This window comes from Tripterygium wilfordii, chromosome 8 (genome assembly GCF_013401445.1).
Source record: "Tripterygium wilfordii isolate XIE 37 chromosome 8, ASM1340144v1, whole genome shotgun sequence".
Classification (NCBI taxonomy): domain Eukaryota; kingdom Viridiplantae; phylum Streptophyta; class Magnoliopsida; order Celastrales; family Celastraceae; genus Tripterygium; species Tripterygium wilfordii.
The window spans coordinates 691,199-706,795 of record NC_052239.1 but is presented as its reverse complement, the minus strand read 5'-3'; the positions used below and the strand labels follow the sequence as shown (position 1 = coordinate 706,795).

The 15,597-nt window shown below is 38.9% G+C and overlaps 3 protein-coding genes and 1 pseudogene across 8 annotated transcripts; 3 read left to right on the top strand and 1 right to left on the bottom strand.

Annotated features, from left to right (window-relative positions):
* Nucleotides 1–748: 748 nt before the first annotated feature.
* Nucleotides 749–3,859, top strand: LOC120003388 (pentatricopeptide repeat-containing protein At1g55630-like). 6 transcript variants are annotated; one of them, XM_038852356.1, is made up of 3 exons: nucleotides 749–957; nucleotides 1,198–2,808; nucleotides 3,154–3,388. In XM_038852356.1, exon 2 carries the CDS (start codon nucleotides 1,243–1,245, stop codon nucleotides 2,698–2,700), a length of 1,458 nt encoding a protein of 485 aa, XP_038708284.1. In that variant the 5' UTR covers nucleotides 749–957; nucleotides 1,198–1,242; the 3' UTR covers nucleotides 2,701–2,808; nucleotides 3,154–3,388. The 6 variants fall into 6 exon arrangements, with proteins under 6 accessions (XP_038708284.1, XP_038708287.1, XP_038708286.1 ...); XM_038852359.1 differs by adding an exon at nucleotides 3,679–3,859 and having other exon boundaries at nucleotides 750–2,803; nucleotides 3,154–3,225; XM_038852358.1 differs by adding an exon at nucleotides 3,679–3,859 and having other exon boundaries at nucleotides 750–2,808; nucleotides 3,154–3,225.
* Nucleotides 3,860–5,699: 1,840 nt separating this feature from the next.
* LOC120004294 (O-glucosyltransferase rumi homolog) lies at nucleotides 5,700–9,211 on the top strand. The gene is made up of 6 exons (XM_038853600.1): nucleotides 5,700–6,242; nucleotides 6,680–7,236; nucleotides 7,319–7,511; nucleotides 7,607–7,671; nucleotides 7,959–8,169; nucleotides 8,686–9,211. Exons 1-6 carry the CDS (start codon nucleotides 6,048–6,050, stop codon nucleotides 9,043–9,045), a joined length of 1,581 nt encoding a protein of 526 aa, XP_038709528.1. The 5' UTR covers nucleotides 5,700–6,047; the 3' UTR covers nucleotides 9,046–9,211.
* Nucleotides 9,212–9,697: 486 nt separating this feature from the next.
* Nucleotides 9,698–10,724, bottom strand: LOC120004533 (actin-depolymerizing factor 7). The gene is made up of 3 exons (XM_038853898.1): nucleotides 10,571–10,724; nucleotides 10,109–10,368; nucleotides 9,698–10,003 (listed from the first exon to the last, which is right to left on the bottom strand). Exons 1-3 carry the CDS (start codon nucleotides 10,571–10,573, stop codon nucleotides 9,853–9,855), a joined length of 414 nt encoding a protein of 137 aa, XP_038709826.1. The 5' UTR covers nucleotides 10,574–10,724; the 3' UTR covers nucleotides 9,698–9,852.
* Nucleotides 10,725–11,444: 720 nt separating this feature from the next.
* LOC120004183 lies at nucleotides 11,445–15,392 on the top strand (annotated as a pseudogene).
* The last annotated feature ends 205 nt before the right edge of the window (nucleotides 15,393–15,597 follow it).

Sequence of the window (15,597 nt, the reverse complement as noted above, 5' to 3'; positions counted from 1 at the left end):
TCGTTCAAGCAAAAATAAACCTTAACTTTCTCATCCTCTAATTCCCCTCGTCATACACGCACGACCGCATTTGCGATTTTTTTTTCCAACAAGACATAACTTTACAGTCTTTACCGATGTCCAAATGAACATACATTACGGTGTCTCTTTGGACATCAAAGTGAGGTCGCCCATGCATTCTTTCGTGTTCTACAACCTGATTAAACCACATATTATATTTAGTAAAACACTAGACACAGGAGTGACATTCAAGAGAGTTGAGCGTCTCAGGTTATATCCATTGATCTAACCACTTCAAAAGCTCCTCCGAAAGTGTTAAAGGTGAAAGAGAAGTAAAACGAAAGCTAACTTGCTAATTTCTCTAACTCATGCAGCAAGAGAGGTAAGTGACCAAATAAGTTGGGATTGACAGAGAAAAGTAAACAAAATAGATTAGCAAACATTCTGAAATTGTATATTGGGATTATTTTCACATAACCAACAGCCATGGCTAAGAGGATTATAAATGAGATCCTGCTATGTCCGGTAAAATATTATTATTATTATTTTGATATATTATCGAGAAATATGTTTCACATTGAAATTGAAACATTTGACACAGATATGTCTAACCCAATCGATTGTCAATTGAACCATCTCTCGTTGTCCTGTCCAATAAGGCATTGCTCATTAAAAAAATGAGGAAAAAATAAACAAACATACATATAAAGTCTTCCATGTGGGCAAATACTGGCAACATACGTGAGAGGATACTGGAATATAAGGAAGTTATTATGGGGTGAAAAAATAAATTTACCAAGAAGGGGGGTTTTCTTTAATAAACGGCAATAGCCGTTCTACGTATTTTCTCCGAAACAGGCAAACAGCTCCTCTTCTACTGCTGTAGCAAACCTTGGGCGCGGGACTTTGAACGGATCATCAGAACCAATTTGTCCTCCCCGAAGAGCTTCATTCCGGGTAAGTTCTTGCTTTCTGCCGCAAGTGTCTTAAACCCCTTATCAACCAGACTCGTATAGAGCACGAGAAAAATATATTTCCAATGAACGTTACCTGTTCGATTAAATGCCTGACAAGCAGTTGGGTCCTTTTAGTTTAATGGGTGTGTCTCAATTTGGATATACCAAGCCTTTTCAGCTCTCTTTGTTCAGATATCCCACTCTGTTTGCGCGTTTCGTGTATTTTCTGCTTTTTGTGCAGTTACAGAGATAATGGGGATGCTACGCTGTCTACTAGACGCTGAGAATGAATTCTATTACTCATTTCGGCACAAAGACAGTTCATAAAGTTTCATGTATTTTATTTATTTCACGAAATTTGTGTGACTATAGATCTGATGGCGATAAGAGTGACAATGGGTTTGGGTTCGTTGAGGAACCTTTGAAGAAAATATGCAGAAATCGAGATTACAGTGAATTGGGTGGAAATCTTGATACATGTGAGTATGAAGGCCCTGCTGATCAGAGTTTCTCATTGAGGCGGAGTTTCATGGATTATGAGTGGAGTGATGCTACAAAGATTCTTGACATATTAAAACGAGATGGACTTGGATTTGACGCAAAATCAGAATTAAATGAGTTGCAGATCAGGGTCTCGGGGCTTCTTGTGAGGCATGTTCTTTTAGGAATTTTGAGAAGCATAAATCATGAGACTAAGACTAGATGTGCCAAATTGGGGTATAAGTTTTTTGTGTGGTCTGGCCAGCAGGAAAATTACAGACACACGGCAAATGCATACCATTTGATGTTAAAGATATTTTCCGTGTGTGAAGAGTTTAAGGCAATGTGGAGACTAGTAGATGAGATGATTGAGAGTGGTTTCCCAACAACGGCACGGACATTTAACATATTGATATGTACTTGTGGCGAGGCAGGCTTGGCTAGGAACGTCGTAGAGAGGTTCATTAAGTCAAAGACGTTCAACTACAGACCATTTAGACACTCTTACAATGCAATTCTTCATTCACTTCTTGCAATCAACCAATACCGGTTGATTGAGTGGGTTTATCAGCGGATGTTACTTGATGGTCATTCCCCAGATAATCTAACTTACAATATTGTTATGTTTGCGAATTATCGATTAGGAAAATTGGATCAGTTTCATAAGCTGCTCGACGAAATGGGTAGGAATGGATTTTACCCCGATTTACATACGTATAACATCCTTCTCCATGTTCTTGGTAAAGGGGACAAACCGCTTGCTGCACTTAATCTTTTGAACCATATGAAGGAGGTGGGTCTTTATCCTAGTGTTCTTCATTTCACTACGTTGATAGATGGACTTAGTCGAGCTGGGAATCTGGATGCGAGCAAGTACTTCTTTGATGAAATGATAAGGAGTGGGTGCATGCCTGATGTGGTTTGTTATACTGTGATGATCACGGGGTATATAGTGGCAGGGGAGCTTGAGAATGCCCAAGCAATGTTTGATGAAATGATTAGCAAGGGGCAGTTACCAAATGTGTTCACATATAATTCTATGATTCGGGGGTTTTGTATGGCTGGGAAATTTGAGGAGGCATGCTCCATGCTTAAGGATATGGAATCAAGAGGATGCAATCCTAACTTTATCGTTTTCAATACGCTAGTGAGTAATTTGCGAAATGCTGGAAAACTTTCTGAAGCACATGAAATCATAAGGCACATGGGAGAGAAGAGACAATATGTCCATCTACTCTCTAAGATGAAGGGATACAGGAGATGATAGCTTCTTGTATTGTTTCATGTGACACTCAATTGTAACTTTGATTCAGTACTTGTTGATTCGGTGCACCTGTCTTTCTCCCTGCAGGAGATGCATTGAAAAAGTAAGGTATGCACATCTTATTTCCCTTGCCTATTCTTATGCATGACGGTTAATGATATTATTCAAAGCCTAGTTAGGACTTTCAAAGTCCTTAAGGTTATTATTTTCTTTAATTCATTGAATTTTGACACCAGTTACATCAGTGTAATGATATTTGGAATATATTAATCACCTTCTTCATGTTGTTACTGATACGGAGTTTGACATTTCTTCACAAGGCTAGGATGGTGCAATAAAAAAAATCATTAATAACAACTGCTTCCGTTTCAAGCTTGAGATAAAAACTTTCTCTGATTTAACTGTTGTTTGAAATCTGGTCATCATCTTGTTTATTATTTTTCAATTTTGTAGGGGAGTAGATAGAAGAAATGCCTGTGACTCCAGAACCTGCTTACTCTGGGAGCTGGTCACTAATAAAGAGAAGTAAGCTTGTAAGCTATGGTTCGAAAGTATAAGTTTAGTAATGACCCTCTCTTCAGTAGTTTGTACAAAGCTCTAGGTCAAGCTTAGTCCCTTAAATATTATTGTAAGGGTAAAAGGTTTCTTTGCCCTTTTAGCCTGACAAAATAATTCTTAGAATTTCACTTTCAAATTTTATCGGAATTTCAAGAAGAATAATTTTTCAATGTGGATGGTTAATTTAGCATTCTAGTCTCATCTAATAAAAAAACTAAAATATCTTAGCTACTGAGAATATGTAGCTTACAATTTGGGATGCCCAGATATTATGACCCTCTCATTTTTATAATTCGAAATATATAAAGGCGAGCATTTTTTTAGTTTTGTTACTTGAGAAACTTTTTGATGCTCCATAGACCATAATCTTGGCTTAATTTTCTCGCAAGAATTTATGTTCTTTCCTTTGTTTCATTGTAGAATGCAGAGCAGAACCCTGAAATGACTTGTGTGGCAAACTCCAACAATTTGGGTAAAACTTACTCATTGCGAGTTTAATACTGTGATAATAACTCGCTAAATTATCTCTTATACTTTTTTCCTTTTTGAATGGTGAAAATTCTTTAGTCTGTGACATGTCGGACCTTCCATTTTTGTTGGATTGCTGATGCTAGCATAATTTAAGGGTAAAATATTTGCAAATCATCAACATCTCTTACTCAAGTTCAGTGGTTCTTTACTCATGAAATCCATTAACTTGACCAAGCTGGATTTTCAGATGTCAGAATGTTTTTACTAGTTTCTGTTGTCCCTTACAGCTGCCATAGTTGTGCAATGAAGAAAAATGTTCCAACTTCATATTGGAAGTTTAATATAAAACTAGCTATGTTCTGTCTTCTGACTTCCTATTACCGGAGATGAATCTTGCTTGTATACTATAGTTGTATAGCTTGAAGTTTTGACTAGAAGCTGTGAGGTTTCCAGATGGGCACCATGTTTAATTCTACCAAATTTTACCAATGTATTCTTTTGAGCCATACTTCCTCCTTGCTCAGATGTCGGGTAACTTTGACATTTACTTATGCTGGACTTCATCTTTGTAGATTATTTACTCTGTCTCTGGTTCAACTGCTTTCTTTTTTATTGTCCAATTCTGTGCTTTGATCAAGTATTTGAAAACAGGATAAAACTCGTGTAGGGTTGATATATTTTTACTGCTCTAATGTTGCTGCTACTTGCCCTTGTGCATTTGTTATGGTGCCGGTCATAGATATTATGAGTCGATTATCCATGTTTGATATGAAGCCAAATTTGCTGCATATGAAACAACAAAGAATCGATCTGCTAACTAATTTAGCCTATAAATGACATCAGGAATTATTATTATTAGTGTGCTTGTTCCGTTTGATTTCTTTTTCTTTTATTCTTTCTTGGCTGGACATATATTATTATACATGTCGTAGTAATGGTTGACAATGTAGGTTGGGTATTTGTAAAACGATGCAGTAATGAGACTATCCTGGAAATGGCCATGGCTCTGCGGCCTTACCGGCTCTCTTGATCGCCTTCAGCACCTTCTTTTCCTCTGCCGAATGCCTTCTGACTGTAAACTTCTGCGTCTCCATCTCTATGCCCTCCTCTTCCCCTCTTTGATTACCAAAAAATAAAAAAACTGATCGATCATTATGAACATGCTTAGTTGTATATATAAGGACAACGATCTCGATTCCTTGTTTGGGCTGGGCTAGCCTGTACTAATCCAGTTTGGGCCGTATGGTGATCATCCAATTCTGCTACTTGGGAGGTCAGGAGGCCCAATCTCTTTATTCTAGAACTCTAGATGTAATCCTATTTTCGCTCTGTCATCTTTGGATTGGGTTTGGCGCGGCCCATATAGAGATTTTGTTTTTGACCAACTCAAATCTGGTCTAATCGTTTTGTTTCTGGGGCTAATAAATATACACGGGTTCCCTTTCTTTATGGTATGCTAGTTGCTAAGCTTTGACTCTTCATAAAATAAGGTCTCTGGGTACATTATTTACCTTTTACCTATGTGGAACGGCATCTGTAGGAGAATGGAAGGTAAGAAAAGAAATAATGAAAAGAGAGATATAAATCAAATTATCAAAGTAATAATTATTAGTAAGGCTTTGTTTGGCGGCATAATGATCACGGAAAGGAAATAATATGGACACGGAAACTTCGAGAGGAAGAAGCTATAATCTGCTAAATATGCACAAGTAAATCTCAAAACTTGAGAAACATGAATAGCTTAGCTTAGATGACATTTATGTGTGTAGTTTTTTTTATAGAGATTTTAAATTCGAGACTCTCCATTCTTTTTCCCTGAATAAATAAATAAAAAAATTCCTGAAAACCTTCAGCGGCAAAGCTTAGCTAATGTTTGGTTAACACGCGCCACAAGCCTCTCATAATTGAACCGGACAAGGAGAAGAAAATAAATAAATGAAAAGAATCTATTGACAGTCTGCCATTCTGGTTAAACCCGAATAAAGATTAATTCTTTCTATTCTCATACAAAATACTGTCACGAGATGCCACCTCTGAAACACACTCGTTAATTTTTCTCCCCCACTTCTCCCTCTCTCTCTCATCTGTCGTGCTGTACGGTTGCACTGTTGCCTAAACTTCTTTCTTCTTCATTTTGGTTTTTGTCTCAATTTCCTTCACCAAGTTTCTTTTTCACCCTCCTTTGTTTATTTCCTCACACTCGGTTGCAAATTCAATTTCTTCCGAGTCCGCTGCAGCTGGGCGACACCAGATCGAAGAGTTTCTAGTGAAAACTGACATTATTGTTAGGGATCACTTGACTACTGTTCGAGGAAAATATGAGGGAGAACAGCATGCAACAGCAGAGATGGCTTCAGAGGTGGATCTTGTCTGGATCTCGGTCATATAGTAATTTCACAGACATGATCATGAGGCCGCCTATCAAGCCACAAGCTAGATCTTCTATTGTCCTCTTCGCCTTCCTCTGCCTCCTCGTCGGCGCGTTCGTCTCCACGCGCGTTCTCGACTCCACTGTAAGTACTAGCCATAAAGTCTTGACTTTTGTACATCCTAGACTAGACTATCCCTGCTTCTTAGCCACTAGCCTAAAGCTGTTTAAACGTCGTCGTTTAGTACGTAAGTGGAAGATTCTTAAGGCCTAACATGCGCCTGTAGTGTCGGTTTACTTGTCATAGAAAAATAAGAGAAAAGTTATTGTTGTACACGTGTATTGTAATGCTTAAAAGTTTATATTATTCACGGGCCGCTGGGCCCTTTGAGGCCCAAATCTCGACACTTGTCTCCATTATTCCACTTCCACCCCGCATTACTTTTGTGACATTTTTTTATCAAATGAAGAAATCAATTGATGGACCATTATTGGGCTTTTGACTTTAGTGACATTTTTTATGAAATGAAGCATAATGGAATCAACTGATGAACCATTATTGGGCTTTTCTCTGTTTTGCAGGCCCAGTCTCAGAGGCCGACAATAACAACCAAAGCGGCCCTCACGATTCCTCTCAGAATCCCACGAAAGAAAATTGAGATTCCACTGAACTGCACTGCTTTCAACCTCAATCGATCTTGCCCCGGAAACTACCCGTCAAGGTTAATAGAAGATCCTGACCGTCCCGAACCTCACACGTGTCCAGAATACTTCCGTTGGATCAACGAGGATCTACGGCCATGGGCACGTACAGGCATCACGAGAGAAATGCTAGAACGCGCCAAAAGAACTGCGAATTTCAAGTTGGTTATTCGGAATGGGAAAGCTTACGTGGAGAAATACCGAAGGGCGTTCCAAACCAGAGATGTTTTTACGCTGTGGGGGATCCTACAGTTGCTGCGTAGATACCCCGGTCAAGTACCCGATCTGGAGCTTATGTTCGATTGCGTTGATTGGCCTGTGATCAAATCGGTGGATTGTAAAGGGCCCAACGCCACGGCCCCACCTCCACTGTTCCGCTACTGTGCGGATGATGACACACTTGATATAGTCTTCCCCGATTGGTCCTTCTGGGGATGGTAACTTTTTTGACTCTTATCTTTATTCTCTTTGATCAAATGACACTCGCACTGACGGCGCGTTAAATGCACATGCTTGCAGGGCTGAAATAAACATAAAGCCATGGGAGGCATTGTTGGAGGACCTTAAAGAAGGAAACAAGAGGAGGAAGTGGGTTCAAAGAGAACCTTATGCCTACTGGAAGGGAAATCCATCAGTTGCTGCTACAAGGCAAGAACTTCTCAAATGTAATGTTTCAGAAAAACAAGATTGGAATGCTCGTGTATATGCCCAAGTAAGCCTATATTGCAATTCCAGAGGCGGGTTTTTGTGATTTGGGAAACAAAAATGTAGCTGATTTGATGATTTTTGCTTCAAAATCTTTTGCAGGATTGGCTCCGAGAATCACAGGAAGGGTACAAGCAATCAGACTTGGCAAGTCAGTGTATTCACAGGTTTATAACTTTATAAATATACTTATACTCTGTTATTGGAATTCTTGTGGTGTGTAATATCAGAAATCCCAGCGCACTCAAATAAAAAAAAATTGTCCGTTTTTGGTCTATCAATTCACTGTGGATACATCGGATTATCCTCAGCTTTGCCCATGGTATGGGACTTTTGTCAATTGAGATAATCTTGGCTTTTCTTATAAACCACATTACTTGGTGACTTGGTGTTCTCCAAGCAGCGAGGATTATAAGTCTAACATGTAATAAATGCACATGATTAATTCACGCAGGTACAAAATCTATATTGAAGGGTCAGCATGGTCCGTCAGTGAAAAGTATATTCTTGCCTGCGACTCTGTTTCATTAATTGTAAAGCCCCGTTATTATGACTTCTTCACAAGAGGTTTGGTGCCAGTGCACCATTATTGGCCGATAAAGGAAGACGACAAGTGTAGATCAATTAAGTTTGCTGTTGACTGGGGTAATAGCCACAAGGGGAAGGTAATCCCTTGAATCTAATTATCTCTATAGATTTCTTTTATGTGATTATCAAACTTGCTATATGAAGCACGAACTATAAACAGCCATCCAAGAATGGAATTTGGATGCACTCTGTAAGATTTGGCATAAATTTAAGTGTCAATACTCAATAGGGTTTGTAAGGAGATTACGAACATTTGGTTCGTATCAAGAGAAACCGAAATCCTAATGTTACTTGGATCGCTTGTATTTTTCCTGTTCGGTCACAGTACTTGAAATTAACATTGATGTAACTGCATGTATGAATCCTTTGATTATACTACTTACATGATAGTATTAATTCCTCGTCATAAGATAGCAGAAGACAAATGCGGGCTTTATCTGAATTTGTTATTTGGCATATGGTGACAAAGAGCATATGATGAACTAATATTAGCTTTAAAGCTTTAACTTATTAATCAAAGAATTAACCTTAAATTTCTGGATAATGTTTCGGAATTAACACACTGATTCGGGTATCCTTTGTGGTTTTTTTAGGCCCAAGATATCGGAAAGACAGCTAGTGCATTCGTTCAGGAGGAGTTGAAGATGGCCAATGTATATGACTACATGTTTCATCTTTTAACTCAGTATTCTGAGCTCTTAAGGTTCAAGCCCACTATTCCACGGAAAGCTTTCGAATTATGTGCAGAGTCAATGGCTTGCCAAGCAAACAGTCTAGAAAAGAAGTTTATGATGGAATCCCTGGTGAAGGGTCCAGCGGAGGCGAGCCCGTGCACCATGCCTCCTCCCTTTGATCCTGCATCTCTTCATGGATTTTTAAGGAGAAAGGAGAGTTCAATACAACAGGTGGAGTTATGGGAGAAAAAGTACTGGGAGAACCAGAATAAGCAGTAGTTTGTGGAAGTTAATTTATTTTTTAAAGTACAGTTACAAATATATAGTTTTGATTGCAGCTCAATAGCTTTCTCATATACGGTTCCTTTAGTATTAATAACTGAATAAAAACTTCAGTAAAACTTTTATGCAATACCTAGCATTAAAAGATTGATATTTTCGCCTCTGTATTTTGTGGAGATAAAGCCTGCGTATATCTTGCCCGTTCTCAACTCCGCTATTGTGGGAGCATTGTGTACGAACGTTGTTTATCTTTTACATGAAGAATCTCCCCTTCATCACTTTGCTTATTCACAAATTCATTGCATTGAACTTTCTACCTATTTATCAATATCGTATCTTGGTGGTAAAAGTCTGATGATAGCTGTTTATCATTCATGTTTCATACCCATCTAAACTTTTTTTTGATATATGTTTGGCTGGGCAACATTTGTCAGACTTTCAAGTGTTTGGTTTTTTCTGTTATGTCTAGTTTTTTTAGTGGTGTAAACGGTCGGTTTTTTCTGTTAACGAGCTGCTTCATGAATATGATCAAATCAGCAAGAAAAATCACTGCATACCATATATCATCCAGCAACTGGAATAAACATGGACACAACACAATTCAGAAGTCTGGGACAGAATTAGACATGAAAAGAAGGATATGGATAATATTACATCAAATTATACTACATTGTTTAGTACAAAAAAGCCATTCAATCGTAGAAGTTTGAGAAAAGGGATGAATACAAAAAATAAATAAAAACCATGCTCACATATGTAATTGTAAAGCAATGTAAGATATCCAATTAGGCAGAATTCATGCGCCTAAATTGCTCGACCCTTTACAATGTCAATGCTCATTTCACTTGGATCCGTGGCTTGCAATTCGAATTGAATCCCATCCAGTTCCCTCTTGAACCTATCTTTGGAACTCGCATACACCATCTTACTTCTCACCTTTGATGTGTCGGGTGACCTGCAAACGCTTGGGAAAATTTTACCGTGTATAGATTACAAAAAGACTGTTTTCGGGATTTGAACCCGCGATCGATGATGCTTAGAAAAAAAATTGTTTATTTACCATGCAATGAAGAAGATTTTGCTCTTTTGGCAATTCTCAGAAGTGATGAAATCAAAATCAAATACAGCATAGCGGCACTCATCGGCAGGTAGAGAGCCTGTGAAATCCTCGTAAGTTTCATCGGGGCTGCCGAGTTTCTCTATCAGCACTTGCTGCGCCTCGATCTTGAAGATAATGTATCGGAAGTTCCTCCTTGCTTTTAGCTCCAAGAACCTCAGCTTACAGTCGTCGTGCACAGCCATTCCAGATGCCGCGTTCGCCTGCTCACGAATCAATTTTGATTTTCATATCAAATGCAGTTGCTTGAAGAACGTAATTTCCAACAGTTTCTTACAATATCAAACCATAAAACCAGACAGATATGTAATCTTATATATATGAAACTTAACATCGAAACATGATCATTAACATGAACTTAGCTATGATTATTGAAAACGAGAGGCGAAAGAGAGAGATGCGTACCATGTTGTTCTGTGATAAGAGAGAGGGCCCTCTTGTGTGAGAGAAATGGAAGAAAAAAAAAAGATGGAAAGACAAAAACTGAAAGAAAGAAATGGGAATGCAGGGGAGATAACAGAGATCCTCAATTTTGGGAAGGGATATTGAAGGTGAGAGAAATGCGAGGACTAAGAGAAATTTGAGGATCAAAACTAGGGCTGAGAATTCTCTAAGCTCCCAAGGCTGATCATGTCCACCACAACAACAGTTTCCCATTATTTTAATCAAAATAAAAGAAATGAAAAAAAAAAAAAACTGTTAAAACCGTTGAATTAAATGTTTGCCAACATTTGGTTTATTCCACTTTCACATAAAAACTCAATATCAATACAAAATTACAAATAAATCCGTAATGAAATAAAACAAATAAGATTAAGCCAAACCTGTGAGAATTTCCATCAAAAGAGGAAAGAGAGAATTTCCTGTGCTAAAAACTAAAACACATACTCAAATAAGCACTAGTCTGTAAGCATTGATCATACACAACACTACAACAGTGCTATACTGAAATCAGCGGATAAATAATTCAAAGTAAATCTTCATTTGGTAAAGAAGTATTAAAAATATCCGTAGAAACCGAATCGATAGCGAATCTGACAGAGAGTGCAGGATCAAAGCTCTTACTAGATCACTTAACCCAATGAGAAGTCTTTTTTTTTTTTTGGTTCCACCACACCAAGTGAACATGAGTTGGTCATCTTGCATAAACAAATCAATCAGCTTTTCAAAACCCATCTGATCTAATTCCAATTTCCAAATGCAATATTGTTTTCATGCTTGGGCTGCTGTACGCCCAAATAATATTGGGCCACGAAGACGGCTTTTCAGGCTGTAACTAATGGGTTTCAGGCTTGAGTTGTAGGCCCAAATTACATTAACTTGGGCCGAGTACACAGCCTCTCACGCCAGTTCCAATAATTGTTGGTTAATAGTCAGACTCCAAATAGGGGCTTTTCACATATTTCAAAATTTGAATTCCCCTTAAAACCAATTTCGCCGTCACCCTCCGTTAGACGGTAACTACCTTCGACGGATAAACCCACGCGCCGTTACTGCCCTGCTATATAAATTTCGATTCGTAACGTCCTTCCCTCCTCACCACACTCGCGCCTTTCACTCTCTCACTCCAAAACTCAGTTGCCTACTTGCCTCTCGTTCCTCTCGCATTCCCTTTCTCTTCTCTGACCTCAGATTCTCTCTCTTTCTCGTACTTATGGATCTGGAGCCAGGCACCATGGACAGCGTCAGATCTGGACCTTACGGTCAGATATTCAGGCCAGATAACTTCGTCTTCGGGCAGTTCGGGGCCGGAAACAATTGTGCCAAAGGACAGTATACTGAGGGGGCTGAATTAATCGACTAGGTGCTCCATGTGGTCAGGAAGGAGGCGGAAAATTGCGACCGTTTGCAAGGTATTGCGTTGCTTATTAGGAAGTAATTTTGTTCTGTACTTTCAATTTGTCTTTGGATTTGTATTTCTATTGTTTTCATGTGGATGGATATTGAGAAGAAATTGTGCCTTTTAGTTTATTTCTTGTCTTCGCTGCTGTATCTCAAGTTCTGATGGTGTTTCTGTGCATTACTTTTGTCTACGCGTGTTTTGATATTTATATTTTTGTGGTGATTTGACGTCCAATTTTGGCTCAAGGTTGCGATCTGCTGCTACGCATAATTGTTTCATCTCGCTCTTTGTTTGAAAGTGGTTCAGGAAATCATTACAGCTGACATGAATCTGATGTTTTGTTTTCGCAGTAATTAATCGCTCAGTGCTTATTCGTGCATAATCCCGTAAAGATTGCCAATCTGGTTGAGAAATCGTGTTACATGTTCCCTGTAATTTTCGATTATATATCCTGAAGTCTCTGCTAGTATTTATGTTGCTATTCTAGAGTACTGTTAGTCTGTTACGTTGTAGTTTTGAAGAAGTTTTTTTCCTTTATTGTTTGCATGACTATAGCGGATATATCTAATTTGCACATCCAATGTTTATGGTTCTGAGTTTTGTGTTTCAGATGTCAACAAGGTCAATGTTTTGGCATGTGATGTATATTTTATTTTTCATGAGGAAAGTTTCTTAGAAATTCGGATGATATGATGAACTATTTGGCATGAAATTCAACTTTAAATTAGCCATGAATAAGTTTCTAGTTGGATGTTGATATCTATGCTACAACGTGGAGTTGACACTGATATTCTCAATGGTCTGTTTGCATCAGTTAGTCAGCGCTGCTGTCTAAATTTTTTTTTATGGTGTGTGAACAATAAGTGGATGCATTTGTTTTTGCATTTTGTTCTTGTTCACCTGTTGGTCTGCAACCAAATGCATTGTGCAATTGATGCCATATAATCTTCCCCTCTTTTTACAGTGAACTTCCAGTGTGCTACCGGTCTTGCTTGTTTGGAAGCTTGAATTCACGTTTGTTCTCTTCCAGGGTTTCAAGTTTGCCATTCATTGGGAGGTGGAACTGGTTCATGCATGGGAATCCTCCTCATTTCCAAGATCAGAGAAGAGTAGCCCGATAGAATGATGGTCACTTTCTCTGTCTTCCCATCCCCCAAGGTGTCTGACACTGTTGTTGAACCTTATAATGCGACCCTCTCTCGGTGCACCAGGATGTTGAAAATGAAGATGAATGCATGGTTTTAGACAAGAAGCTCTATATGACATCTGCTTCCGTACTTTGAAGTTTGAAGCTTACGACTCCAAGCTGTTAGTTATCGAGGTTCTCTCTTGTTTGGCTATGTTTTCTGTGTTGAATTGTTTTGCCACAATGCATAGTGCCCAATTGAGAAGATTGTGCATGTCTTTAATTTGAGGAACAGAGTGTAGATAGAGTTTTTAGGATTAAAGAGAGTATTACTTCGAGTAAACATTAAATGTTTCCTCAGGTTGTGAAAGAATATAATAGTGCGTGCCTATGATAGTTAAAGCATTTATCATTGTGCTTTTCGTGTATTATTCAATGTAATGGAAATGAATCATTTCATTATACTCATATCTCAATTTAGAGAATCATGTACTAGCTCAGAGTGTACTGCCACAAATGTAATTAAGTGGGGTTTGTTATTGGGTAGACAAAAACCTTAAAGAATTATGTCCTAGAGCCAGTGATCAGAAGTTGGATGGTTCTATATGCAGTGGTGTGGTGGTAATTTTCACTGGATTGTGTCTTATCATTTAATAGTGTTTATTTTTCTTTCCAATTTTCCTGGGCCATTTCTTCATTTCAGTGACCATTGATCATTTCTAAAGAATATTTAGATTGACTGCTGAAATCATATTGATATCTCCGGTGGAGGCATAAGTACACTATTAGGTGCTGATGTTGTTTTATCTGTTTCTTATTACGAGTAGAGGCAATGCATTGTTGGTAGAATTAGTGCAGACTACAGATGGTTCAATTCATTAGTTATTGTGTTGGCAAGTGGTTTTCAAATCTCTTCTGAACGATGTTTAGGATCACATTCAATTCACACTAACCACTATTTACCTTAACACAGCTGGAGATTTGAATCACCTCATCTCTGCCACAATGAGTGGTGTAACTTGCTGCCTTCGCTTCCCTGGCCAACTAAACTCAGACCTCTGCAAGCTTGCTGTTAATCTCTACACTTTTTCATGGTTGGGTTTGCTCCAATCACATCTCATGGGTCTCAGCAGTACAGGGCTCTTACCGTTCCAGAGCTTACTCAGCAAATGTGGGATGCGAAGAACATGATGTGTGCAGCTGATTTTCGCCATGGCGTCAATTTGACTGCTTTATGTTCCGAGGAAAGATGAGCACTAAAGAAGTTGATGAACAGATGATTTATGTGCGGAACAAGAAACTCATCCTACTTTGTGGAGTGGATGCCTAACAATGTGAAATTGCCTGTATGTGATATTCCTCCTACTGGATTGAAAATGGCGTCAATGTTCATCGGAAACTTCACTTCAATTCGGGAGATGTTCCAACGAGTGAGTGAGCAGTTCACAGTCATGTTCCGGAAAAAGGCTTTCTTGCATTGGTACACAGGAGAGGGCATGGACGAGATGGAGTTTACTGAGGCAGAAAGCAACATGAACGATCTTGTTTCTGAATACAAACAATATCCAGATGCAACTGCTGCTGAAGAAGGATATGATTATGGTGAAGATGAGGAAATTCAGGAGGATGCCTGAGTGCTGGTATTCTGCCCTGCTGTCAGGTAAATTTATAGGGGTGAGTATGTCTGCTCTTATACCTAAATATCTTATTTGGCACGTCTATCTGTTTTGCTGGCATCTTAGCTTCTGTTTTTTCAAGCTTTAGTTTAGAGAGTAGTGTTGTTAGTCATGGTTTTTGCAGTTTGTTGATGGCCTTTGCTTAGATTGCAGAAATACTGGATTATGATGGATGTGTTTTACTTAGTATTACCATTATGTCAGCTAAATCAAATGCTGACAAGACTGTCCAAGCTTCGGAAGACGTCCAAAACAATGGTATCATCATTCGTCCATCAGGGTATGCTGTCTGGACTAAATAATTTAAAAGTTCTATTTTTGGCAGCTTAATGTAAATTTGATTTGTATTGACGGCCTTTAAAAGTCAAGACGTGACGTGATCAAACAAACACCAGGCCTGGGCTAGAGGTGTCAGGTGTATCGCATTTTCTTGAAATTTTTAATAAAGAAGGCTGGGCCAGTTTGGCAAGTCATGGACGACCTTGGGCCCTCTGCTTGCTGGGCCAGGCCTGCAATCTGTGACGAGATGGGCCTATTCGGCCCAAGAAGGTTTCAGGCCACCTTTAACACTAAAGACCGGGCCGGCCCGGCCCGGCCCACTTTACACCTCTATCTGGGCTGGGCTGGGCTGTGATTAGAATCATGTTTGAGAAATCTATTTGATAGTTGATACTATAGTATTTGATCGAGGCCTCCGTCCAATAAAGTTAAAATATTACTGGCCAGGTCTGCTGGGCCAGGCTCAAGTTTCATGTTCCAAACCCAAGGAGCACAACTTCATGTCCAA

Excerpts from the sequence above, each read along its gene's own strand:
- LOC120004294 (XM_038853600.1), top strand. The coding sequence starts at position 6,048 with ATGAGGGAGAACAGCATGCAACAGCAGAGATGGCTTCAGAGGTGGATC. Across the intron at positions 7,237-7,318 it reads GATTGGTCCTTCTGGGGATG|GGCTGAAATAAACATAAAGC; the intron begins GTAACTTTTTTG and ends ACATGCTTGCAG. Across the intron at positions 7,512-7,606 it reads ATGCTCGTGTATATGCCCAA|GATTGGCTCCGAGAATCACA; the intron begins GTAAGCCTATAT and ends AATCTTTTGCAG.
- LOC120003388 (XM_038852359.1), top strand. The coding sequence starts at position 1,243 with ATGAATTCTATTACTCATTTCGGCACAAAGACAGTTCATAAAGTTTCA.
- LOC120004533 (XM_038853898.1), bottom strand. Across the intron at positions 10,004-10,108 it reads AAAATCTTCTTCATTGCATG|GTCACCCGACACATCAAAGG; the intron begins GTAAATAAACAA and ends AAGCGTTTGCAG.